The sequence below is a fragment of the Sinocyclocheilus rhinocerous genome, unplaced genomic scaffold (assembly GCF_001515625.1).
Source record: "Sinocyclocheilus rhinocerous isolate Xijiao unplaced genomic scaffold, SAMN03320098_v1.1 scaffold2046, whole genome shotgun sequence".
NCBI lineage: Eukaryota > Metazoa > Chordata > Actinopteri > Cypriniformes > Cyprinidae > Sinocyclocheilus > Sinocyclocheilus rhinocerous.
Genome location: NW_015639535.1, coordinates 920,863 through 932,089, shown reverse-complemented (window position 1 = coordinate 932,089; position 11,227 = coordinate 920,863). Strand labels below are relative to the sequence as shown.

The 11,227-nt window shown below is 35.8% G+C and overlaps 1 protein-coding gene across 1 annotated transcript; it reads right to left on the bottom strand.

The window, feature by feature from the left end:
- Positions 1-2,922: 2,922 nt before the first annotated feature.
- Positions 2,923-8,259, bottom strand: LOC107751494 (leucine-rich repeat-containing protein 15-like). The gene is made up of 4 exons (XM_016567230.1): positions 8,230-8,259; positions 7,538-7,634; positions 5,575-5,691; positions 2,923-4,259 (listed from the first exon to the last, which is right to left on the bottom strand). The coding sequence occupies exons 3-4, from the start codon at positions 5,592-5,594 to the stop codon at positions 3,191-3,193; spliced, it is 1,089 nt and encodes a 362-aa protein (XP_016422716.1). The 5' UTR covers positions 5,595-5,691; positions 7,538-7,634; positions 8,230-8,259; the 3' UTR covers positions 2,923-3,190.
- Positions 8,260-11,227: the final 2,968 nt, after the last annotated feature.

The following is an 11,227-nucleotide window of genomic DNA, read 5'->3' as shown; positions in this document are numbered from 1 at the left end:
AATTGAATTTCAACATATATGAATACTAACATTTCAGCATTTTTGGAACCATTTCTCTTCCCAGAACCTTTATGTTCATTACAAGTGAGCACATAATGTGCGTTGTGTGTGTGTGTGTGTGTGTGTGTGTGTAGGCTACATACGACAACACAAACTTCAGAGATATTTTATTTTCAGAATTAAAGCTCCTGCCACCTACCAGTTTAAGTGATTGAATAATACAACTGAATAAAGATATATAATAATTATATATACAAAGATATATAATAAGTATGAATACAAATTCATGTATATATATATATATATGGGTAGTTGACAAATAGGCAGTAGAAAATGCTTATTTTGTAAAAGACAATTTTTGAAGAAGAAATGCATATATTTATGTAGTGTTAAGTCTGATCTTTGAGAAAATATAAAAGGTCACTAACTTCGTCAATTCTTTCATTGTTTTTTTTGTTTTTTACATTTTCTCTGAACTGTACCATACGAAGAAAAAAAACCTCTAAATAACAAGAGAGAGATTTATCTTATTTTCATATAGTGCTATTTATTTAATATGAAATTATAATTAACAATTTTTTCCCCATGACTTGTTGGACAATTTCAGGACAAACTTCGACAACAATACAAACTTTGCTGTCATCCGTTCAAAATGACTGAAAATTATACATAATTTTCTCTTGGTCTTTTCTAGCCCCCCTGCTACATGTGTGGCACAGCTAAATATGATTGATATTCAGCCTATATTCATTAAGATGTGAATGAATTTTTTTTAAACTATATGGCTACTCTTTTTAAGGCATCATTTTGATTCTATTACTTTCTGCAGTGTTCTCTTAGGATCTCCTCCCTTCTGTTGGATCCCTGTTAATTTCCCTGTCTATATTTCCATGTCCTCTCTCTTCCAGTAATTTCTCTCCCTCAATTCTTTCTGTTTCAAAAACAAATTACCACATTTTATACTTATTTTCATGACACTTTATAACAGTACAAGTGTTCTGGATCATCTATTTAAGTTTAATGTTTGTAGTGATTATAATTCTGATACCTAGTCATGTAGCTTCCTTTAAAATATAGTTACCATAGTAACATTCTAAGTCAGTTACATTCAGTTAGTTGCCTTATTTAAGTAGAACTTCACACTACAGTCTTGTAGCAGCCATTCATCTTGTGATCATCTGTAGAAAGCATTGTCTGTAAGTTTTTATGATTAATTTGTATTTAATTTGCTGAATTTATTGTTTATAAAGCTATGAAAGAACTATATACGATAAATAACAGTAAATCGAGACATTATTGTATTCTTAGAGATAACTATAGCTACACTATAATTCTCCTTTCTGTAGTTTCACTCTGTTTCAACATGCACAGTCAACGTGGTTTGGAATAAAGCGGCATTCTCCCACAAGTCTACATGTTGGAAAGAGTTTATCTATCTGTCTAAGTTCGGGAAGAGAGACACCAAAGTGAGGGCAGAATAACAAGTTTTCTGCAAAAACATCAGAAAATAGTTTAATGTAATTATTGCATTTAAGAACACTGGAAATTATCGAAAAAGAATAAAAAGGAGTAAAACAAATCTTATTTAATTATTTAAAACACTTTTTTAAAGAGACCTTGTCCTCTGGTGTGACAGTACATGCGTCACACCGGAGGACATTTTCTGTCACACCAGAGGACGTTTCAGCCTTTTTCTGTCAATTAATGACCTTGCTATTCCGAGCTAACCTGTCATTAGCGGTTAGCAAGACACATTTGCATAATTTTCCATGATTAGTTTAACATGCAGTTTTTAATAATAATAAAAAAAAAATAAAGGGTGTCACACTAAAGGACAACAAAACGTAACACTTGTAGTGGTTCCAAAAAAGTTAAATACTTGAACAACTCGGAGACAGAAATTGACCATGTGCACATGTCATGGGCTTCACAGGGGCCTTCAGTAACATGATCATGAATGGGGTCCTTCAACTAATTGAAGTAATACAAATAAAACTAAAAGTTTTCTCTGGAATTGGCCGATTTAAAATCAGGATATGTTGTCACACCATAGGACATGGTTTTCAGAGACAAAATATATCAAGTTCCTACGCTTTCAGAAATATATGGATGAAAAAAATTATTGCCATTTACTAAAATAGACACATTTATTAACATTTGTATGTTTTTCTTTTTAATTTAGAAAAGTTGTAATTTACTGAACCATGCTTGAGACAGTCACACCATAGTACAATTTTGAGATTTGGCTCAAAAATGTAAAAAATCTAATAACACTGCAGCTTTTATAACAACAGGTCCATGTAGGACAAATAAATGTTTAATGATTTACTGAATTTTAAATAACGACAATATTAATTATATTCATTTTTATCTTGTGGGACAGTGAAAATGCCATGTCACATCAACAACTATAAAAGTTAAGAGTTAGCCACCCCTACCTAAAACGGCTCGTTCGACCACGCCCCCACATATCTACGTCACGATGTGGGAAGATTTGCATAACGCCACCCAAATGTTCACGCAAAGAAAGAAGGCGTAACTTTTATTCTCGCTGTAGTATTGTTGCCGCCGCCATGTCGTGAAGAGCTGTGTGTTTCGCTGTGAAAGCGAAACTACTTTGTTTGCTTGTTTTCTGAGAAATTGAAGAAAATTAAATTTATGCATAAAACAAGAACAAACATCTGTCAATGGGGTATGGAAAGTTGCCACGGACAAATAACTGCTAATGTCAACTCACTTAATTTTGATTAACTTCTCGTAGTAATTTTAGGTAATTTTGCATCTCAAGTAAATATTTATTGATTCAAGACTGGAAAACAAGACAAAATGATTGACAAAGAACATTTTTTGCAGTGTGATCAGAAGGTACAGTAAAAGTTATTTCCATATTCTACTGGTTGGGAGCAAAACTATTGAAATATGGAAAAAAAACAATAGAAATAAAAAGCAGTGGAGGTCTGTTGGAAATTGTATTTCCAAACTTTGAAGTATTACGAATACAAGACATTTACATTTAGGGACTATGTCGACGTATTGTGTTCCATTCAATTTATTCCTTAAATTTTTTAACTTGGTCTTAAAAATGTACCTTCATGAAATTTGCAGAAGCCCTGAATTTGACAACCTAAAGCATAATATCATACAAGTATAATGCAAGTTTAATGTTCCTTTTTACATTATCTGCATTGGTTCAGTCTTGCGATGCGCACGACAACTCGCCGACTTCCGTCCAATGCTTTTCTTTGTTCTTTGTTTTCCTTTTCTTCTCTGCCATGACGATGGCAGCCACAACAGTGATGACCACCGTGATGGTGATGACCAGGACAGTAACCATCTCTGCAACGCAGAACTCCTCTTTCATCGTGTAGTTCCTGTGACTTTCGTCCAAATTCACGCATGTGAGGTTATCGTAGTCGTCCAGGAAGAGCCGCTTGACGTTGCAGAGCTTCCGGAAGACTCGCTGCAGATCGCAGTCGCAATTCCACGGGTTTCCTTGGAGCATTATGTGAGTGCTGTACGTGTTGAGACTCAGGAAGGTCTTGAACTGAATCGTGGAGAGGTTGTTGTTGGTGAGGTCCAGTAGAGCGAGACTGGTCAATGGCGAAAGCACGCCGACGTCCAAGTAGTGTATCTGGTTGTGATGTAAATTCAAGACTTCGAGGTTTCGTAGCATGGAGAAGATGCCATTTTTGAGAACCGTTAAATTGTTAGAGTTGAGTTGTAGCTGGCGTAGGGTACTCATGGACACAAACGCCCTCATCTTGATGGTCTCGATAGCATTATGTCTGAGGTTGAGTCTTTGGAGGGCGTCAAAGTGGACGAAAAAACTGCTGTCCAAGCTGGTCAATCGGTTCTCCGCCAGTGACAGATCTCGAAGGGAACCGAGACCCTGCGAAAATCCTTCACTCAGGAATGAGATTCGGTTTCGGCTCAGGTCCAACCTCAACAGTCCTTCCAGAAGAGAGAACGCTCCGTCAGCTAGCACAGCAATCACATTGTCGTTCAGGAGCAGGATGCGAAGTCTTCGTGTGCTGTGGAAGGCTCGGGGCCGGATGGCACTCAGGTGGTTGAGGGACAGGTCCAGTTGTTCGGTGAAGGGTGGAAGGGCGGCGGGCAGGTGGGTGAAATTGCTGCTGGTGCAGTTGGCGATTTTGAGCTCCAGGTGGCAGGTGCAGTCGTAGGTGAAGTTGTGGCTCTTGGAGATGGACTGGACCTCGAGCACCAAGGGAAGCACGAACAACAGATGCATCCTGGAGGTTCTGAGGAGAACCAATAAAAGTTTGTGTAAAATTCAAACCTGTAACCTTTCAGATATCCCTGTTCTTTATAAGTGGTTAAACATCTGGGATATTATGTGCATGGTTACAAGTTATTCAAAGCTTTTACTTACATGTTAAATATGATGCAAAGACTTTTGTTTAAATTTTTTTTACTTTACAGCTCTGTTTTTGAGTACATGACATATAATAGGGACATATAATGCATATAATACATGACATATAATATTTAATAATACATATATTGCATGACATATAATATTTTATGTAATAAAATATAATGATATAAAGCACACAATATGTTTTTTGTCATAATATATATATATAAATAATATAATCACATATATGTATAATGTATAATCACATATATGATATACAATTATATGTTATTTTGTTTCTAAATTATTAATCTTTCCATTTTTATCAACCAAATTACATACATACCTTTAGGTGAATATGTTACAATTAAAAGAATATAAGAATGGTTCTTTATTATATAATCTTATTTTATAATGCTATTTTGATGGACTGGGATAGCATTTATGTCATTGTATAATTCAAAACGAACAATCTATTGCGTCTCTATGCTACATTTTTCCATTATCTGCTTCCGTTAGATCATTATCAGATTGAATTGTGGATCCAGCATGGTTTTATGGAGCTTTTACACACTGTTTTCCAGTATATACTGTATAAACAAACAGTACAAACAAGACAGCTACATGTTTAGCTGCACTTGATGTTTGCATACGGATGTTCAAAGCCTGTTATACGATTACAGGTCAAGGGCGGTTTAGTTCATGCATAAACTTTACTAAATGAGCTTTACAATAAATGTTTATTTGTTTAAAAATGATACTTTAGGTTAAAATGTATAGGAATGTATAATCAGAAGTGAAGTAACTAGTCACTGTTTTCTTTCTTCACCATTTTAAGCACCTTCTAACCATCATTAATTCATTTTAAATGATTATGTAGTGTAAAATAAAACTTACAACTAAAACTACTCTCAATAATACTTACAAAATAGTATGCAATTTATTAAAAACATACATATAAATAAACATGAATAGTCTGTTAACAATACAGAATGTCTACAAAAAGATCCGCACTTCAGTACATCGAGTACGTTTTCAATCATGTATCGTATTGTGATACCTATCGTACCTAGCGTCCCCTGTCAGGACACAGATCTTATCGTAAAAACCCCATCAGCGCCTTGTTCTATGGTTTACTACAGCTCTGAAAACTTAAGGTCAACTTACGTAGTCAAAAGTAAGTATAAATAGAGCCCTACCTGAGTTTGGTGTCTGTCATCAGAGGAGCAGCCGCAGGTGGGGAGTGTGTGCATGTGTCTGTACAGCAGACGCTGTGTGTTTGCAGCCGGGAGGGAAACGCTATTGTACAGGGGCAGCTGTTGGCAGAGAAGAGAAAAGAGAAAGAGCAAAGTGATTAATATTTCACGGCGGCAGCAGAGGGCATGACGAGGGGGTGCAAACCGCAACACTTGAAGAGGACAATTATGAATTTTACTTTTTTAATATTGGTGACACAGATAACACAAACCTAAATTATGTAATTATAAATAAGAAAATAAATAGAGGGTTGAATTTCATCCAGGACCTGTGATATAAACTACAGCTCTGACCTAAAAAGAGCCTTAAATCAAAGGAATTGTTGAGCCATTTGCTGGTTTTTGCATTGTAAAGTACCTAGTGTTGCCTTTCCATGTAAAAGAGTTAAAAAATAATAAATAATACAGAAGAAATAAGTGTTTGATTTTGTTATGTATCCGTTTTTTTAATGAATGGTTACACTTACTATATTTAACATGAATAACATTACAAGCATAATAAAAGTAAAGAGTTCATATCCATTCAAACAGTAAACAAACAGACAGACAGACAGACAGAGATGATAAACAGATGGTTGCACAGACAGACAGAGAGACAGACAGAAGACTGACAGACAAAGAGACAGACAGACAGACAGAAACAAATAGGTAACAGACATAGAGACAGACGATAAGACAGATGGGTATACAGACAGATAGATAAACAGATAGATAGCCAGCCAGCAAGCCAGGCAGACAGTTAGACACACAGAGACAAGACAGATAGATAGACAGACATGTGTGTTGTGTCTGACCTCAGTGTGCTACCCTACTGTCCACCACAGTGATCCGAAGTATGTATGTGTGTTTGTAAGTTAATTAAAGACTGTGGTATCAAATGTTCACATGTTATAATTTGTTACAGTTTAATACTTCTCGTATAATGTTATACACATACATATGTATAATGATTATGATATGATCTATCTATTTAATCTTTTTCAATTTTATATATATTTTTTACAGGTTACAAAAAATGTCTCATTAAAAAAAATTACAATATAATAAGATTTGAAATCTATCTCTGCTGCATTGTTTATGCCACTATGTTCACCAAATGAAAAGGGGCTACAATAATTTTTAAATGTGCCTTCTTTACTCTAAATACACAACCTAGCAGAGACAGAGTAAAAACAGCTGCGCGACAGCTGATTACTTACATTTACGCTGGTGGAATAAGTTAACTGGGACAGAGGGAATATGAGAGATGGAGAGGATTGTACAGCCCACGGTGGACAGGCTGTCCGGTGAAAAAAAAGGAAAGACTTTGAACTAATGACATTGATGTTGTGGGCAGGAATGCCAAGAGCTCAGCCGTGAGAGACAGAGACACTTACTAAACCAGACAGACCAAATCTAACACCCCTCGTGTTTTCCTGCAGGGAAAATAGGATCGAGAGTGACAAAGAAAAAGGTTACGAGAGGAGAGGAAAGCCACTTGTATACAGAAGCGTCATGTCAACTGAAACTGAGGGGGTTAAAACCACGAGCATGACGTTTTTCTATTGTTACAGGTAAAAAGGTGTTTATCTAAGTGCGTTAGCAGAAATGACCCATTCACATGTCTGAATTTGTTCAGTTTCACTAGGTCTACAAGCCCTCCATCATAATATTAGTTAAAATGATAATAAATTAAATATGCCGTTTTTAAGTGTACAAACCCAAAAATAACGAAAGCAATATATTTAGCTAGATGCTAATGCTAACGCTCAAGCTTTAATATCTACGTCTGAAACATGCCATAAAGAGCATCATTAAAATTAGAGCAGCGAGTGCCGTCCTGAATGAGTTCTAGCGGGGTTTGGCAGCAGTATTACTGCAGAGCATTTGGGAGGTCATGAAATGAACCGTAAAGTGTTTAATCTACCTCGACTCAATCCTGTGAACCTCGCTCTCCCTCCCTTCATCGCTCCATCATTCCATCCCGCCATCTCTCCAGCCTTTTTGGGTTTTCCTGAATGGATCTGGGGTTGCAATCACATATGAAATAGCAGATGTTCAGATGAACGTAACAGTGAACTGCTCAACCATTAGTGCCAAATTAATAAATGTAATTAATAAAGACCATATATATGTTCTTATAATATAATAATATAATACTATATTAACTATATATTTTTTTTTAATTAAAAAAATAAATTTTGAATAAATTAGAATTTTGAATAAAGATAATAAGGAATATATTATTATATACTTCTGCTCAAAAAAAAAAAAAAGATTTATACAATTCTTAACAAATTACTATAAATTTAAATAAATAATTTTATAACTTGCCTAGCCACACCCAAAACTCACACTATTGGTTGAGCCAATGCGTCATAGAAAAATATTTGTCTTTTTTCCCGCCAACCACATCTCAAATTATATGCTGTGTTTAACAGCATTTTGCATATTTTTTTGCAAAATTTGACAACTTTACTGCATGAATGGAAATAATGAGCTATAAAATAGTTTATATTTTTTGACGTGGTTAATATTAATAAATGTTGAGCCAATGTTGCTGTGTCAGGCTGAGCAGTACAACTTGCTCAGAAACATTGAAAACAATTCATGCTTTACCTTTAAAGAGGACAAGAGAGTGAACCTGGCAGTCTTTAGCAAAGACCAGCAACAACAATCCTAAAAAACTATGCCATCTCTCCAGCCTTTTTGGGTTTTCCTGAATGGATCTAGGATTGCAATCACATATGAAATAGCAGATGTTCAGATGAAAGTAACATTGATCTGCTCAAAAAAAATGATTTATACAATTCTTAACAAATTACTATAAATGTAAATAAATAATTTTATAACTTGCCTAGCCACACCCAAAACTCACACTATTGGTTGAGCCAATGCGTCATAGAAAAATATTTGTCTTTTTTTCCCGCCAACCACATCTCAAATTATATGCTGTGTTTAACAGCATTTTGCATAATTTTTGCACATTTTTTTGACGTGGTTAATATTAATAAATGTTGAGCCAATGTTGCTGTGTCAGGCTGAGCAGTACAACTTGCTCAGAAACAATGAAAACAATTCATGCTTTACCTTTAAAGAGGACAAGAGAGTTTGTGAACCTGGCAGTCTTTAGCAAAGACCAGCAACAACAATCCTGAAAAACAAAGAACAAGAAATGGATGAAGGAACGGAACAAAATGAAAGGTCAGTGAGGACACGAAATGAGTCACGGGCAAATATTTAGATTCCCTCGACTGCCTCACATCTGCCTCCATCTTGATGACGTCACTAATTGACAGCTCTGATTCAAGCCCATCTGTTTGGCTGGAAGAAAAACATAGAAGATATTTTCTCTCACTGTTTTACCTCCATGGATAAAGACCATAACTCTTGTTTTTTTCTGCTGCCCTCTGCATTATTTCTCTGATTCACTTGTTTAGATTTGCGGTTTGTATTAAGTCGTCACACTACCTCCAGAAACGCTCTGTTATGACCACAAAGCTTGAATTCCTGGTGTAAAATGTCCTAAACTGGCACACAACGCTCCTGTGTGAGAGAGTGAAGCACCATTAGCAGTTCATTCTCTCCAGCTTGCAAATCTGGAACGAGTTAGCCGTGTTGTTTTGAACAGGTTCTGCTCATAATTGAGATGAAAAGTTGGTTGTAGATCAGAGTTTTATTCCAAAGCTTGAAATGAGAAAGACAACAGTGTTATTTAAACTTCTGTTTGTCATTTTTTGCACTACTAGCCGCTATACGCTTGCGGTTCTTAAGTGGTTGTTAGCATGATGCTAAGTGTTTTTTTATGCTGTTTTGGTTGGTTGCTAGGTGAATAAAATTTTTTATGTTTTAAGACTTCAACTCTGGGCCCAGGACAAGGGTTAAATCTAGTGAATCTATCCTTGTTGTAAAGTAGCAATGATATAATAGTTTTAAGACAGTTCTAATGTGACTGTCATATAACAAAAAGAAGAATGTTGAAATATGTTCATTTGAATAAAAATCAACTTCTGGGAAAAGCGCCCAAAGTTGAATGAACATCAAGTGCAGCTCTATGTTTGTCTTCTGTATAAACTTGGCTGCAGACGAAAGCACATTGCCTGTTCTTCGTAGAGGTGTGTGACCTAATGATAAGAGCGAACTTTATCGTCAAAACAAAGCTGAGATCAGAGGAATAAGAGAAAGATGGAGACATTAATCATGACTAAACAGTTTTGCACTAATGAAACTGTTTTAAGTATGCACTCCATGCTCATGGGAACTGAACTGTTGGATCGATTCAAGATTCTCTTTGAACTCTTCCATAATTTTCCTGTTTTTCACAGAGAGTTTCCCCTTAGGAGCCCAGCGCAGATGACTAAGAATGGGAATTTTCTGGTTTTGAATAAATGACTCGGGAGTATAGGTCACTCCATTATGAAAGCAAACAAGAAACAAAAAAACGAACTTGCTCGCTGTGACTTGTGTCCTCGAAGTAATGCAAATAAATCATCGTCTTCGTCATCGTCCTCCTTTCCCGCCTTCCATCCGCATCTTTCTCCATTCCGAGTGCTTGAGGTTTTTTTTCCATCTGAGACCACTGTGAATAACAACAGCAAAAGGTAAACTAAGTTTAAATTTTGTTTAAAATATATTTAAAACAGTTCAAAACAGACACATGGACAAATATCCAGAATCAATGACTCACTCATAATGACTCAGTCACTCATAAAGACATTCACCAGTTTTGTTCCTGAATGAATCCGTGCGTTTGAACGAATCAGTTTAGTCAGCGATCCAATGGCTCAGACTTGTTAGTTCCTGAATGAATCAGAGAGTTATAGAACAAATCGGTCAAAGTGCCCCTATTATGGTTTATGAAATGTTCATATTTTGGTTTTGGGAGTCCCCAACAACAGGTTGACATGCATTCAAGGTCAAAAAACACTTTAATTGTCTTATAATATGCATTTATGTTTACCTTACTTGCTCAAGGACTCCCAAACGATTCGCTCAACGATTCATTTTTCCAAACTTTGCATGATGCTAATCTGCGGTGATTGGTCCGATTGGTCGATTTCATTTCCATTTCATAAAGCAGCAATTGTGAGCCAGTGCTGCTTTAAGTACAGCCGTTACCGGGGAGAAACAGCTATTTTTACCGCTCCAAAAGCGGCACCTAGTGGCAAAGAATGAATTTGCATTTTCATTTAGACCCATAGATATATATACATATCTATGATTCAGACCAATGCGAAAATCGACTGATTTTACGAACGCATATCCATAGGGGCACTTTAAATGAATACATCAATGACTCATTCATAAAGAGTTTCACTTGTTTAGTTCCAGAATGAATCACGCTGAATTCACATACTACTATTTTTACTATATATTTATATGGCAGAAATAGTCATATAGTTCCGAATTCAGCATTAGGAATCGATTAAAAGGGTCATATGATGCAATTTCAAATGTTCCTTTCTCTTTGGAGTGTTACAAGCTGTTCGTGCATAGATAAGATCCCTAAAGTTGTAGTGATGGGAAGTTCGGATCATTTTACTGACTCGGACCTTTGAGTCTCGTTCAGCAAAATGAACGAATCTTTTTTCGAGTCATTTCGTTCATTTTAGCAAAA

Bases quoted from the DNA above. Each gene is read 5' to 3' on its own strand.
- LOC107751494 (XM_016567230.1), bottom strand. From the start codon at position 5,594: ATGACAGACACCAAACTCAG. The intron at 4,260-5,574 runs GTAGGGCTCTAT...GGTTCTCCTCAG, and splicing joins ATGACAGACACCAAACTCAG to AACCTCCAGGATGCATCTGT.